Source organism: Taeniopygia guttata, chromosome 17 (assembly GCF_048771995.1).
Source record: "Taeniopygia guttata chromosome 17, bTaeGut7.mat, whole genome shotgun sequence".
NCBI classification, from domain to species: Eukaryota; Metazoa; Chordata; class Aves; order Passeriformes; family Estrildidae; genus Taeniopygia; species Taeniopygia guttata.
In genome coordinates this window covers 10,075,591-10,091,773 of record NC_133042.1, presented here as the reverse complement: position 1 = coordinate 10,091,773, position 16,183 = coordinate 10,075,591, and the positions used below count along the sequence as shown (strand labels likewise).

At 43.3% G+C, this 16,183-nt stretch overlaps 1 protein-coding gene across 9 annotated transcripts in view; it reads left to right on the top strand.

Moving 5' to 3' along the window:
- Positions 1-16,183, top strand: part of DENND1A (DENN domain containing 1A) — a 148,536-nt gene that overhangs the window by 54,710 nt on the left and 77,643 nt on the right. For all 9 annotated transcript variants that reach the window (XM_072936701.1, XM_072936699.1, XM_072936700.1 and 6 more), the window contains 3 exons: positions 9,907-9,976; positions 10,468-10,548; positions 12,663-12,716. In XM_072936701.1, the coding sequence (XP_072792802.1) occupies positions 9,907-9,976; positions 10,468-10,548; positions 12,663-12,716 (205 nt within the window). The remainder of the gene's footprint in view (positions 1-9,906; positions 9,977-10,467; positions 10,549-12,662; positions 12,717-16,183) is intronic.

The window sequence follows — 16,183 nt, the reverse complement described above, 5'->3', positions numbered from 1 at the left end:
GCAGGAGAGAGGGACCCTGGAGCACGACTGGGGCAAGCAGGGCAAGAACATGAGTATGGAAATGCTCCAGGACATGCAGCAACAGGTTTGGGGCCTTGCACTGTGAGGGATGTTCTGAGCTCCCACCTGCAGCTGTGCTTTCCAGAGGGAGCTGCTTTCAGAGCTGGGCTGTTTGTCAGCTCTCCCAGTTCTGGACAAGCAGAATTATTGCTTTCGTTACAGTGATCATGAGCACTTCTAGTCCTCTGTGTCTTTCAAGTCTGTATCCTTGAAGATCTGTGAACTTACTTGCGCAGTTCCACACATTCCAGCAGTCCTGCAAGCTTCTCCTCTTCCCTCTGCCAATCCAGGGAATTCTAATTTAACTGTCAGTAGACGTGAAGGATAGTGAAGCTGTGTCATAGAAAGTTTACTGCAGATTTTACTGAAGCTTTAATCTTGACTGCAAGTCAAAACACTTTTATAAAATATCACTGAGAAGGATCACAACAAAAATGCCAAGTGTTAGTAATGCATCACTAGTGGTGGAATTGGATAAAGCTGACAGCACTGCATTCAGTCCAGCTACTTCACTGGTCTTGCCTTCTGACCAGAAACCAATTTTATGTAATTAATTAGGCCTTCATGTCACGCCTTCTTTCGTTGCTGAACAACTGTAACAGAAGTAATTAAATCATGTCACTTTTTATTACCTTTGGCCCTGCCTGGCTGGCTTGGAAACTTCATCTTAGAGCTAATACAAACTGAATTAGTGCATCACCTTGGGGAAAACCCCCTCCCTGGCATCAAAAAGGCAGGGAGGAAGCAGTTAAAGTACAAGATGGATAGAGCCTCTCTTCCACAAATGGATCACTTTTGGGTTGCTATCTGAAGGCTTACAAATGCATCTGTCAGGATCGAGAGCATCCTGTCCCTGCTGACAGATGTGTACAACATTCCCAAAGAGATTACATGGCAACTTCCTCCTTCAAAACTGGAGCTGTGGCAGAGCCCTCGGGTTATGCAGAGGTAATTGGAGAGGCTGGGGCTGATCGAGAGGTGGAACTGCCAGAAAAGCTGCTTGAGTAACTTGTGCATGTTGTTCCAATAGGAACCCTGATCCAGGCACTGCAGTCATGGCAGAGAGGCTTTGTGTGGCTTCCTAGAGGCAGAGTTCCCTGGGCTGTGCAGGGAGCCCAAATAAAACCCCTCATTTGTAACCCCAGCTGTTTATGAACATGCTTGATAAGGGACAGATCCTCCTCCACACTGAGCATTACCTGCACTAATGGTCCTCCATGTGTTTTAGAATTTATTAGTGTTTGAATATTCAGAGAATAAAAGTATTGTGGGCAGTTTCCTGGTTTAATCATTTGCTTAAGCTGATGGTTAGACAAGAAGTCTCATAAATAAAAATTGGGCTTGCTGGCCAGGAAACGGGCCAGAAAGACTTTTCTGTTAATTAATGTGTCATACATTTTCAGGAATTTTGTGGATAGGTTCATCAATGGTATTTTTGCAGGTCAAGTACTATCTTTTTATGTGCTTATTTTTAGATTTGAATGTTTGCTGTGAATCTAAACCATCATACAGGTGGTCATAAGCAATCTGCACTCAAATATCACTCTGACTTGATCTTTGTAGCCTTCCTATTGACATCTTGCTCTGCAAGTGCTTGTTTGCTGTAAGGTGATTTTTACATGCCTAGCCCAGTTCCTTGCATTCTCCAATTATCAGTTGCAAGTACTACAGTGCTGACATAATCATGAATTTTTCACTTGGCTCTTTCAGCTCTGCTTGTGGTTTAACTTTTATGACTTCCTACCAACTTTGCTTATTATTAGGAGCTGTGTGTACTCCCTCTGAGCATGTGAATATTTCTTCCCTATGATGAAGCTCCCTCCCTGTGAAGGGAACTGTAAAACCTCTTGCTTCACTTAACTTTGTTGCTTGCCAGTAGGGGAACACAAGTGGTTTGGGGAATGCAGAAGGGAGGTACATGTAATTGATTTCTCCTCTGTTACTGAAATGCCCTCATTCCCTACCCCAATGTCCTCTGTAGCTGATTTGCCAAAATGCAGGGATTCACCGTCGTGTCTGAGAACTCACACCCAGGTATCTGTAGCTAATCTCAGAACTTGCACACAGGTATCTGTAGCTAATCTCAGAACTCACACACAGGTATCTGTAGCTAATCTCAGAACTCACACACAGGTATCTGTAGCTAATCTCAGAACTCACACACAGGTATCTGTAGCTAATCTCAGAACTCACACACAGGTATCACAAGTACACTCCTGATGCTCAGCTTTGACTTTAAATATGTGGCAAATCCCTTTCGCAGCTGAGCACAGCTGGCTGCTGAGCAGTGGGGCTCTTGAACACAGAGGTGTGTGAAATTTTTCTGTATGAGGCAAAGCGATGCAGAGTCCCCAGTTAGGTGCAAAAACCAGGCCTTTTTAAGCAGTTAAGCCTTTATCAATTGCATAGTTTTAAATCGTAACAAACCACCATACACCACTATATGAACACATAATGGTTATAGAACTTGTTTTTCTGCCTCTAATTCAGTGGAGTCATTTTCTCATAGTCCTCTTCTACCTAGCTGAAGTTGCCTGAGCCATGGTTTTAGAAGGGTAACAAGGCCCTTATTTTATAAGGCGTTACCTATATGCAACATTTTTCTTCCCTTCAGGAATTTATCTGGGTTACAGATGGTGCCATGAACTCTGTCCCAGAGTGGCTTTGGAGCTCACTGCAGCACGTGCCAGAGCACAGGGCTTGGTGACTGGGAGGGAGCACTTTTGATTTATAATAAAAAGTTCGTAATGCTACTGAAATTTCAGCTGAAACTTAGTACTAGAGGGCATAGCTTGACAAGCACATATGATTGGAGTCAGTAATGAAAAGGAGCTGTTTCTCTGGTCAAGGAAAAAGGGTTAATTTGCATTGGGATGAAAAGGCTGTTCAGGATCTACTATTTCAACCTGTGATAGACTTAACAGCAAGCTTTGATCCCCAAATGAAATGTGATGGATTTCAACTGATGCCAGATGTCTCAAACCTAGTGGGATCTCTGATTGTCTGCCACATCTAGAATTCTCTCTTCCAGCACTTTCATGTGTGCTTTTAAACATGGTTTGAGAAGAGAGATTCCTTGACAAGCTAAGCCTTTGGAATCCTCTCTCTGTATTGTCACTTTGGTGGGGATCTTGAGGCTCTCATGCTGTCTAGTGCACCCTGCTTTTTAAAATCAAGCTTCGTGTACCAAACTGCTCTAACTCCTTCATAACCAACGTTTTTAAGTCCAAATAATTTAGAGCCAGTAAAATCTATAACTCTTCTCAGTTTAAGGCTGTTCTCTAACCTCTTCATATTTGTTACTTAGAGCATTTTACGCTGGCTGAATAAAAGCCACTCAGTTTGTTTCTGTGAGTGTTGAAGGGAACACGGGAAGGCAAGTGTTGACTTTTTTACTCCAAGGATGTTGTGTTGCATTTCATATATCTCGTTATAAAGTGCCAAGGCCTTCAGCCTGCCCATCTTCTCACCCAGTGGGCTTTCTGGGATATCCTTTGCCCTTGGGTTTAAGAAAAGCATACAAACATAATTGTCAGTGTGTAAATACAAACAAATGTTTTTCTCGTTTTTCTTATGTACCTTTATTTCCTCTCATTCCTTCAGTCCTTTGCTTTCAAACATGCTTGAAGTTTCTGTTTTGGTCTTAAACTGAAAAATTCCAAATGTCTACAGGTTTCTTTTCTGAAATGAGGCACCTTATGATTGTGAGTGATCTACCTGAGGGAAAACAAACCCAACAACAAACCAGGCCACAAAGATACTTCTGAAATAACTTGAACACAAAATAGTCTATCATATAATTCAGTAAGATTTCTAAAATTTTAGAATGATTAGTAATTCACAAGGAGAAAGCTTGACTATTGAGAATGTACTTCAAATTTTGCACATTCTAAGCTGTGCTGTGTTTGTGAACATCCAGTCCCTTTACGGAGTGGAGGGTGGTGGTCCTGCCCCTGGGAGCCAGAAAGTGTGGGATTCACTGTAGTGCTCCAGGCTCCTAAAACCCGTTGGTTTCAGATTAAATTTTCTCCAAGGAAAGCTCATGGCATGTTTTTAATGAAAAAAACCTGTGTATTTTTCGTACTGTAAAATGAAGTTGTTTTGTCCCTTGCTCTGCGAGAGGCCAGGAGGCGGCTGTGGGTGCTGCACGGTGCCACATACTCATGCTAAACTCTTCTGAATTCCTTCTATTTACAGCAGTTCCACAGTGCAGCTGCACTGGACTCTGTTTCCCTCCCAGGTTTCAGAGTGACCACAAAGAGCCCAGGGAATGGTGACAGCTGTGTCCCACTCAGCCTGCAGTTCCTGTTGCCATGTCCCAGTTAGATGGCAGTGCACGAACAGGAGCCTCTCCAAATGGGCATCTCAAGCTGCCCTGGCACTTCTGAGCCTGACTAAGATGTAAAATTGTTACATCATAAATCTCTTTGTTGCAGTTTTCTGGCTCGTGTTGTTCTGGGGGCATTCAGCTGCCTTGAGCTCCTTTGTGAGCTGCAGCTCCAGGGCCACGGGAGCTCCTTGGGAAGGGCTGGGCTCAGCGCTGGCATTTAGGGAACTCTAAGTCTTTGTGCCAGGGAGACTTGCTGGAACTGCTCACACATGGTCACACTGTGCAGAAAAACAGGAAAAGGAATGTTTTAATTGACTTTTATTGTTAATACACAATGGCAAGTCAGCAAAGTAAGCACTTGCTGTTGACAATTATTTATTTAGATGCTCCATGAGATCCAGTTCTGTGGGGTTTAGTACTTCTAAAATATGTACATGAGGCATGCTTAAGCTGCATAATTTTAAACTGAATCATGGAATGATCTCTCATGGGCAATAATCAAAGGGAAGTTTGTTACAAAACTGGGGGAAATGCAGGAAGAAAAGACATCCTGTGGGGGCAAGAAGAGGCAAGGGTGCAGATGGCTTTGTGCACTGGCAGGGGCACTTACCGTGGGGCAGGTCTGAGGCACGGGCAAACCTGAAATAAATAAAGAAATTAAAAGCTGATGTTCAAAGGAGGCTGTTGGCTGCTCCCGGGGAAGGCAAGGCTGCATCTCATCCACATGCACAGGGGTTGCTATGGAGATTTGGGGTGTCTGTGCTTAAGCTCCTGAGTGTGAGAAGGTGTCAATAGACTGAGTCTAGAGCAGAGAATAACGAGGCACTGAGGTCCATGAGGTGTTGGGAAGACACTGGAACACAGAAACAGCTGAACTGAGAATTTAGCCTACAGAAATTCCCAAATGAGCTGAGAGATGCCTTGGTTCTTTCAAATGCATTTTGTAAAGATGCTGGAAACACTGGGTGACGGAAGGAAAAGAATCTGGGGAAAAGAATTTAATAGTGTATTCCTGCAAGGAAAATAATAGCATGTGGAGAGCCATCCCTCTCTTGAGCAGAGAAATGGGATTAGTTTTAAAAATCTGTAGTTTAATGTCATTTTACTTCATCTTAAATGTAAAAAAATTAAGGTGAAATTTAGAAAGAATTAAAAAGGGAAATTAATAATTTCAATGAAGGGAAGGAAAAGGTGTTTTGATAATGTGTTTTTGCTATTTAAAATCATGTTTGCATAGAAGCCCTGAAGAGCATTGTGGCTTAGCAAACATAACTTAGTTCATCATTAAAACAATTACTAACCTAAAATAAAATGTGATTCCATGATTAGGAATAGTGCTGACTGGGGGGAGAATCATTAGTTGCCAGGTACAGGAGGGTGGAAAGAAGCAATATTGAGCTTAAGTTTAAATTGCAGAGTTTTATCTTTAAATGCAAGAAGTCCTAAGATAACAAGTCACCAGGAGACTGGAGTACTTTTTGATAGGTTTTCCATACTTGCATTTTTTCAAACACAGTGTTGGGATTATCCACAAAGATCCTTCTCAGTTCCTGCTGAGGATCTGTCATTTACCCTGAAGGAATTGACGGGCACTGTGAGTTAGAAAATGTGCCCTGCTTAACCCAGGAACCTTCACTGGGTTGATATATTGAAATGAAAAATGGCAATAACAACAACAATAATAATTCTGTCTCTTTTTTAAAGCTGCTGATTCTTCCTTGGGATTTTCAGCTCTCCTAGCTGTGCTGGAGTTTTGCTGTTGGTTGCAGTGCTGGTGTGGAGGGGAGCAGCTGCCCATGTGGCACAGGTCACTCCTGTTGCAGTGTCACCCTGCTGGGCTCCATGGTGACATCACTGCCACAGCACAAGGCAGGGAGTTATTATTTGTTGTTGTCTGTTCTTCAGAGTCCATGAACTGAGGCACTGGGTGTTTCAGTGGCACATGCAGGAGTAGTGCTGGCAGAAGATGCATTTGGCCTGAGTTTCCTCTTCCTTACACTTTTGTCAGTGAAGTTAGTGATGATGTGTCTGTAGTTCATGTAATAATTGAGATCATGATTGTATTCTGTGTTCTAGGTCACTGTAGATAATTGTGCTGAGCAAAAAGGTCAAGATTTGGGAACTCCATGAAACCAATCCTGGCTAATACAGACAGATTTTGTAAGCCTGTCACCACAGAGAAGTGTGCCCATCTGCAAAATGGAAATGACTGTTCTGTTTTGCAAGGGAGATGGCAGTTGGTTATGCTGTTATCAAAATATATATAGTATGTGTTATAAATAAATACGTGTTAAAAATTCCACTTCTGATCTGTGTGAATGGAAGGAGTAAAAGTTATGTGTGCTTGCAACTCAGTCTAGGAGGGGATGCTGCAGATATGTGTTGATGTCAGACTAGTTACTGAGTCACGGTAATTTCAAATGAGAGTTGTGCCTGAGTGCAGCTCAGCCTGTACCCAGCCCAGGAGCTGCTCTGCTGCTCCAGGAATTGTGAACCAGGGTAGGACTTCACAGGTCCAGAGGAAACCAGAAGTGCCACAGGTACCCTTCCACAACTGCTGGCTTTGCTTTTTCATGGTGTCAGCACACCAGTAAATGGAATGTTGGGGCTGGCAATGTTAAACATTAGTTTTATAAACAGTTGCTATGGTAATTGGCAAATCTTCATAAATCATTTGAAAAGGACCCCCTTGCCACTAGAGTTTGCTGCTGCTGCACTGGAACATGGAGTGTTTTTGCTGACAAGGTTCCCAAACCCTGGGATGCTCCCTGGAAGTTGGGTGTGCCGAGTTCAGCATTCACAGGTTGGGCAACCTGCTATTGCATCCTCCTTCCTGGCTGCCTGCTCCAAATAACCCTGCAAAGTCTCTCCTTTTCTAGTTGCCTTCGCTGGAGATTTACCTTTCTGAGAGTAAGCAAAAAGCTAAGGAAGAGCTGAAATGTGGGTTTGCCCTTGTGGCTGTTGACTCTCCAGCCCGTTGTGGTGTGTGTGTGCAGTGCAGCCCTGCTGGGCTGAGCTGCGGGTCGGTGCTGTGGGAGGCAGGGGCTGCTGCTGGCCTGGGCAATCTCACTGCAGAGCGCTGCCCTGCTTTGCTTAACCTCTGACCCGGGAAAACCAGGCTGCAGCAAAACTTCTGAGGTAGCTAAGAGGAAGGGGAAGTGTTTGGTTACAAATTAAATATGAGCAAGTCATAAGCCATAAATCTTCAGGAGTGCTACCAGTTGTGCTACTTAAGGTCCACGTGGTACAGAAAATTTTGGGTTATAAACTCTGCCTGTGTTTCCTTGGAAGGATGTTTAAAGGCTACTGTGAGGATTTACCTTCTTCAACAAGAAAAAAATCCACTTTTTTTTTTCTTCCCTTTTGGCAGACCTCTAGAAGCAAATTCAGATAACTGTATTTCTTGGGGAATGTTTAGGGTTTTTTCAACTTTAAATGGTCACAGTTTGGTCTAATAAAAGCAGAATTTTTATTCTCGAGTAGTTAACACATAAGATGAAGTAAGAGTGTTGAAGATGGCAGGGTAAGTTTCTAATGTATCTGGAAATTTTGGGATGAGGGAGATCCTGAATTGTGCTGTGACAATGCAGGGGGTGAAAACTGAAGTGAGATTGTCTGCATAATTTGCACAATTTTGTGGTGGGTTTGTCTTTGTTTGTCTTGCCCCTCTCTTGAGCAAGAGCCACACAGATCCCCATGTGTTGTGGAGGGATGAGCTGTGCTTCAAATACCAGCTCATTTCCTCAGATTCCAAACTGTGACACTGTCCTGAAAATGGGACCTTATTCTCAAAATAGAAAAAGAAGCAGTTATGATGAAATGCTAACCCATCATTTGGAAAACAAAGAGGAGTGAATGTTAAAAAAAGGACAATGGGTTCACCAGAGGATACTGGGGAAGAGAAGGGAAAGCCAGGGATTCCCAAGGGTAGCAGAAATGGGGCTGTGTCTGCTTCTGTGGGGGGGGTTTGACATTGTGTGCACATGAGAGGTATCTGGGCTATTTTTATTGGAATTATAGAGGCTCTTTCCTAGGTGCCCAGTAAAGAATTTAAAGTTGTTTTGGGCTGGAGTGTTGTCACGGCTGGGGCCTGCAGCTGTGTGGTGTTGGGTGTGTGCTGGTGGTGCAGAACCCCCTGGGAGCTGCAGGGAGGCTCAGCCCTGGGCACCGGCCCTGGCAGGGCAGGTGAGGGAAGCTCTGCAGGCACCCAGCACCTGCCCCTGCTTTGGGGGCTCAGCGTTGTCCCCTCGGGTCCCTGCTCCAGCTTCCCTGGGCCCTGAGGAGGTGGAGGCCTGGGGGAACCTGCTTTGCTTTTCCTCTTTTTCCAGACACAATACACAGACATCAGTAATGGTTTTAAGCACTCTCATTTGAACTCAGTAAATGTATTTTTCTGGCCCAGTCCCTGAGCGATTAGGTAGCACTGTTAATGGTGCCTCTGTGGAAGCAGCTTTGGTTTCCCACTGCCAGGGAACTTTCTGCCTTCCTGCTTTTCTGTCTTCTCAAACTCTTTTGATAGATGCCTTGCACGGATTTGTTTACCAGGTTCTTAATCTCTACTTAGCAGATATGTTTGGAGAGGATTTCTTGTTACTCTTGTAATGGCTTTTAACTCTGCAGAAGTTTATTTAACTAAACAGAAAGAAAGAAACTTATCTTCTACCTAATCCTTCTGGATTGTTTACAATATAATGTCAAACTTAAATGCTGTTTAAAGTGGTAATTGTCTGTCTTTCTGCTCTATTCGAATACACACTTTGTAAAGATGTTTAGAGCGTATTAATTTAAACGATAATACTGTCATATAACATGAAAAGTTAAGTTGCTTATCAGTATATTTTGATAAGCTACTTACATTTTACAGTAGCATTTGCAGGCTTCAAACAAACGCTAATGATGGAGTGCCAGTCACTTTGTCTGTCTCATAGAGAGCTTCTCACCTCATTTATCACCAGGGCTGCACAGCCAGGGACCACAGGGCACTCCATTCCTTACAGCTGTCAGGATGTAGTCATATTTTATAAAAACTTTAAATCCTGTCTAACTGTATCAAAATAGAATCCATTTGCTTCAGAAAGCAGCTGTGATTAAAGAGCGTCAGGGAGTGCATCTCTGGCTGGCTTTGCATTGCTGGTGTTGGGAAAGGCATTGAAATACAGAACTATGCCATGAAAACAGGGCACAGAATCCCACCAAAGCTGCAGGGGAAAGGAACATACTCACTCTCTTACTTTGTGGAATGGAGATGTAAAGTAAATGAAAAAGATGTGATTTTTCTGCATGTTTCCCTTTTAATTTTGTTTCTTCCTCTCTTTTGGAAGCTGTGTGCACATACCGAAGGTGAAGTTTCTGTTTGACTGAAGCAAGGGCCTGGCTAGATACAGTGATGGAATGAGATTTTAAAACAGTCAAAACTGAGATATTGATTATTCAGTTTTAAAAGTCCACTTGTATTAGGATTCAAACCAAAATAACTATATTTTCTTTTTCTTTCTTTTTTTCTTTTTTTTTTCCAGTTACCTCCCGTGGTTTGAAGTCTTTTATAAACTGCTCAATGTCTTGGCAGATTATTCAGCAAAAGGACAGGTATTATTCTAAAATACTGACCCTCCTTTTCCTATCCCAATATCAAATGAATGAGGGTGAGAGGATGAAAGAAGCTGTTTGAAGAAGTGCTTCTATCAGAGATGACCGTGTGAATTATTAATCTGTATGATGCAGTGATACAGAAGATCATATTTGGCTTGGCAAGTGCCCCTGAAAAATAAATACACATTTAATTTTCTTTTTGAAAAAGATAAAGAGCAAGACTGTGGCTGTGGATCCAACCCAAGTCCCTGGAGTCAGCCATGCTGGCTTTCCTGACTCCCTGAGCTGTGTTCAGCACAGTTCCTGTAATTCTGCAGTTCCCATATTGCAGAGCCCATCAGTCTCTGCCAGGTGTCTGATCCAAGTTTGTCATGGGCAGTAAAAGTAGAACTGATCTTACAGATGCAAAATGTTTACCCACCTCTCTGGCCTACCCAGCCCTTCTGCCTCAGAGTTTGCTCAATATTCCTGGTTTATTCTCATTTCAGGATAGTCAGAGGAGTGAACTCCTAGAAACATTTCATAAACTCACCATCCCCGAGCCTGGAACCTCTGTTCATCTTGGAGTGGTAAGTGTGGGGAGTGGGAGATGTAAACTAAGGTGTTTAATATTCCTTCCGTGTCCTAGTAGAGGAATGTCAAAAGCAATCCTCTCTCCTGGAGCCTGTACACAGGTGTTGTTTTCCTGTGAGGAGCTGTGAAATTCCCTTTTCACAATTGGGGCCCTCTGCTTCCCTCTCCCTAACCTCGGGTGTCTTTGAAATGCAGTTGATTGGAGGAAGGCTGTGTGTACTCCCCTGGGACTGTCTCACCATATCCTTGGTGACCCGCAGGAGGTCAGGAGCACCAGCAGGACATTTATTGCCCACACTTCTGCACAGCTCCTGGCCCTGGGAGTTTGAGGGGGGAGCAGGCTGGGAAGCAAACAAGCACTTACCTGTCACAGCAGCCTTGGGAGTATTAACTGCTCATCACATTTTCTGGTTCCTTCTCCTCTTCCTTCCCTCTGCCTCAAAAAACCTCACACAAAATATAATTTATTTCATTTTTATATTTTGTGAGAAAATTAAGCAAAGCACACTGACAGTATAGATGTGGGATTTTATTGATAGGATTGTATTTTGAATTTAATCTTTTGGGGATTTTGTCTTCATTTTAGCAGCACAGCCCTGTGCTCCAGGCTGTGGTGAGCACTGCAGATGCTCCTTGCTGCTGCTGCCAGCTGAGAGTTCATGTGGACCCTCATGAGAAGTCTCCCTTGCATTTCTTTTACTCCTCTTAAAGCACTTTCTGGCAGGAAGCAGCTCATGGCCCTTGCTCCCCCCAAGGCTGGCAGTGCCCAGGGAGCAGCTGTGTGGCCCTGCTGGTCCCAGTGGCCCTGGACACGTCCCCAGCCCCTGGAAGATCTCTCCTGAGGAGCAGCATTTCTGTGCGGGGATGAGCTGGCTGCCAAGGCCAGGGGCATGGGGATATTCCAGTTTTTTCATACCAGTGGTTCCAAGGAATGCTGCCTGTCTCCCCTTGTCTCAGACATTTCATGGGCAATGGAGCAAGAAAGGATAGGAAAAAGCAGCCCAGGGACTGTGTCTTTCTGATTTTATTTTGGCTGTTTCTGAGCCCATTGCGGGGTCAGCGCGAGGTTCCTCTGTGTGGTACAGCTCTGAGAGCTGCTCCTCTGCCTTGGCATTGCATCTTTGCAACCAAAGCAAGCCAAACCAGTGAAGCATCAGAAAGCCAAACTTGTGTTACTTGTGTTTCTCATGGAGTGTCTCCATTCAGTGGAACTGTGGTCCCTGCCTGCTATTTCAGGTTACAGCCTGATCAGGAAGTACTGTGAGATGGCTGAGATTTGTGTGCAAGAGAATTGTGCCAATTGTGGAGCTGTGCCAAGGATGGAACAGCCTTTAAGGCTTCAGCCAGTAATTAATAAGTAGCCCTAAGACAAAATGTGAAAATCTTAAAAATTATATGAATTGTATACAAGTCCCATTCTCTCCTTTTCAAAGCCCTGACCAAGGATCATGCAAGTCATCCATGGTGAGACTGGTAGCTGCAGTGAGTCTGGGCTCCTGGAATGCAGACAATTGAAAATATTTGAACAATATAATAGATTATGAAAATATGAGAGCAATATGGTCTTTCAAAATGTGCTTTTAGGGTGTATAAAAGTGACCTAGAACTTTTCAGTATTTCTCAGGCAAGCAGGCATTGACCCTTAGGAAGCATTTCCCAGTACAAATCCATAACTTCCCCCTTGGCTGGAATGAACCTCTCTGGTGCTGTGAGTCAGAGAAGACCCTGCCTGCTGCTGCTTCCTGAAGTCCATCCTGTCGTGGGCTGGGGAAAGAGAGCTTGAATTACAGCCTGCCTTGGAGTTTCCTTGGCATCTGTCACAGCCGCTGTGAGTCTGTCCATGGCAGCAGCTCTGAGGAACAAAAACATGGAATAGAACTTTCCAGGAGATCTGATACTTTCTATGTTGCTGTATTTCCTATTGCCCCTGTGATCTGGGAACCCAGCCTGTGGAATCCAGGACAGAGAACTCAGGCTGGTAGCTGGTCACTAATGTCCTGCCATTTCTACTTAGCTGAGCAACTGCTGTTACTGCTGATTCCAATACCAAGCAATGAATTTTTATTGTTTTCGACATTATTGAAATAATCGATATTTGCTCTTTTTGTAGCACTCTTACTTTACTGTGCCTGACACCAGAGAGCTTCCCAGTATACCTGAAAATGTGAGTATTTGGGAGGACCCTACACTTCATTGTTTCCATTTAATGTCAGCATAGATGACAGATATTGCTCTGTTTGGTATAGGTTTTATTCTGTCGAATACTGAGCTGACAATCTGCATGTGTGATTAAAAGCTGAACTGTGCGAAGGACAAGGTACTGAAGGGCAGATGGAGTGGGTAAAACAGCAGCTCTGCTAACCCTTCCACCCCTCTGGAAGAATGACCTGGGAGAGCAGGGAAAGTGCTCTGCTTGCTAGATGGCTCCTGTGCCAAGCACACCTGGGCTCTTCGGAGCCACTTTTGGGGAGACTTTTTAATCCTCACACAGTCGTGTGTGTTCCAGCCTGGCTCAGCTTTCCAGCCAGATGATAAGTCTGTGGGGAGACAATGCTGGCATTTGCTTCTCTTAAATACTCTTTAATGTGCTCCTGCTCTGTCTCAGCCAAACTCCTGTGCCTGACATCTCAGTTTTCTTCCCTGAGCATTTTGCGGTCAGTCTCAGCATCATATTCTTCAGCTGATGGCATGAAAGGAAAAAGGGAATCATCAAGACTTTCCATCTCATTTGTTGGTGATTTGTATAGCAGATAGCATTCGGGGCTTTTTGTTTGCCTTTCAAAACACTGTTGCTGATTTTTCTGTGTTGCAGACTCTTCATACTGACACATATTCTGACAGGAAATTTAATAGATATGCTCTTTCTTCTGAGGTGCTTTATTTTTGTGCAAATATGATAAGCTGGGTGTAATTCAGGAATCAATCCCTGAGTCTTAAACCAGCCATCAAATCTTGTCCTAATTCATAGAATCATAAAATCCCAGAATGGTTTGGTTGGAAGGGATCTTAAAGCCCATCCAGTGCCACCCCACTGCCATGGGCAGCGACACCTTCCATTATCGATACAGGGTTCTGTAATTTCTTAGGAGGTTTTTATCTACCTGTTAAAGCCACTTTCCTGTGGAAGTGGAGCATATTAGGGAATAATATAAGGAGATTAAATGGGCGTACGTCTGCTGTATTTTAATCAATTGATCTGATTTATTAAAAATTCCACATAACTTACCAGGAATTGCATGTAAAACACATATTAGCAAAAGTTTTAGTGGTGCCAAACTTCGGAGCTGGATGTGATGACGAGTGGAGAGCTGCAGAGAGCTCTGTTTGGAATATTAACAAACTTGTTGGAATTACCTGACTTTGTGTCAGGTCAATGTGTTTAATGAGTCACAGAGCCATTTAGCTTGGGCACTTTTCTGTAACAGCAACTCGTTCCCTGCTTCAGGAAGTGTGAGTTGGGTGATGGATGTGAAAATGCAGGGTGACTTCAGAAATAAACAGGGTTGGTTGCAGGAAATACAGTGCAAGACTGAAATTCCTGGTACTAGCGGTTGTGTTTCAGAAGTAGTAGGTAATTTAACAGGCTGAAATAATGGCATTTTCTTGGGGATGATGTCCTGTGTATTTTTGTATCACTCAGTCCATCTTCCTCTTCAGATGGTGGTGGAAGAGAAGTGATTTTTAATCTCAAAAATCAGTGTAGTCAGTGTGTGCTTATTGATATTAGATAGCAAATGATCAGATGGGTGATTGATCTGGGAATGAGCTTTCAAAGGAGCATGAGGGAGTTTTGTAGCGCTCTTGTTGAATTTTGAGAGCAGTGGGGATACCTGTTCTGAAAAGCCCCCTTTTTACTGCCCCAAGAAAGGTTTAAATCCTAGGAAGCAAAATACATAACAATTACCCTGCAAACTGGAACGCTTTCATTTGTATTTATTTAACTCATTCATGGTTTTGTCACTTACGAGACATGTCTTTCAAAATACATGTGTAAGTCCCAATTTCAGCTTCAGAGCTGACAGCTTTCTTATAAATACAACTCCGAGGGAACACGTGAATCTCCTCAGTACCAATACATTTCCATGCAGCCCACATGGTTCCCAGGTGTCCTTGGCAAATCTCAGAGAGCAGACAAGACTGAAACCTTATAAATCTTTCCATCTGAAGGTACATTTGTGTGTCATGTCATCACAATAAACTTGATGAAAGAACAATTGCAAATCAAGTCCCCACGTCTATTTTCCTCTTGCAGTGGAGGCTGTTGCCTCACAAATCCGTGTGAAGCAGGGCTGCCCATCCTCAGGCTGGATGCAGGGACTGTGTGCTGCTTTTGCTGTGCCCCTGAGTTGGGTGGCATCAAAGGCAGTTCAGGGCTCCTTAAAAATTCTTTTAATCCCCACTATTAGCAGGAATTGTGTCGTCACGCGCTGTGTTTTGGCGTGGTGGAAGGGTGGGTGAGAGGGGGAAGAAGAGCCGTAGAGAAGACAGCTTATGTTTAGACAAAAATATCATGTTAATCAGCACAGATGGGATGAGAAATACAGAAAAAGTACATGATAGTTTAATAGGTTTTTGGCAAAATGTGTTGGCTTTTTTTTTCCTCCTTTGACTGTACCTGTCTGTGGTTCCAGCTCTGCTGTAACAAAGACCTGAATGATTGTTTTATTTTACATGTTTGAAGCCAACCATAATGAGCTCAGTTTTTATCCCTCTACATACTGGTACCAAAGTCTCCCAAATACAATGCTTAATTTTCCTTCAGCTCTTTGTGTTTGGATGGCAAGCTGGGGAACATATTTTTGCACAGTATGAAGCATCTTGGCAGACTTCTCAGGCCAAGTATCTTGGATCTGTCAAAAGTGCTAATAGGCTTTGTTGAGCTTCTTTAAGTTTCTAAATCATATTTGCTTTTTGCTTTTCTGCACTTTTTTATTTAAGGATGATTAAGATTGCACTTGAATTCATGACTAATCTAATTTTTCTCTCACATGTGCTTTTTGTATAAGGCTGTCTTTATCCTATAGCAACCCTTTCATGTCTGTAAGAAGCTATTTGGAAACAAATCCCCTAATTCAGCATTTTTGGGTATTACCTTTTCCTCCACCTCTCCCCTTTTTTTTAATTTCTCTGTTTGAAGAAGTGAAGTGCTCAGAGAGAGAATTCCCTTCCTCCTTCCTCAGCCTCCCCAGGGAAGTGCTCCTGTCTCCCACCCAGCAATGTCCGAGTGCCCGAAGTGAGGGGTTCAGTTCAGACAACTGGGTTTGTGTGTGTGAAATGACCAGAGGTGTTGTTCCCAATAGTCAGAATTGTTTTAGCACAGGCTGAGCTCACAACTAAATTTGCTGTATTGGAATTGTCCTCTGAGAGCTGCTTTTAGTTTTGGGGTCTGGGTTATTGGTACTTTATCAGGCAGCTTTGAAGTCTCCAGAAAAGTGACAGAACATTTTTTTTCTCAGAGAAGTACCCTGTATTCAAAAAGCTGTGTGTGAAATATCATCACTTTTATTACTCCAAGGCCCAGCTTCCCAAAACTTAGGAGAGAGATATTGCAATTAGAAAGGCATCTGCCACAAGATGCTTTCTTTTGTTAAGCCACGTATTGGATGTAGCACAATAGAAGGATGAAATGTC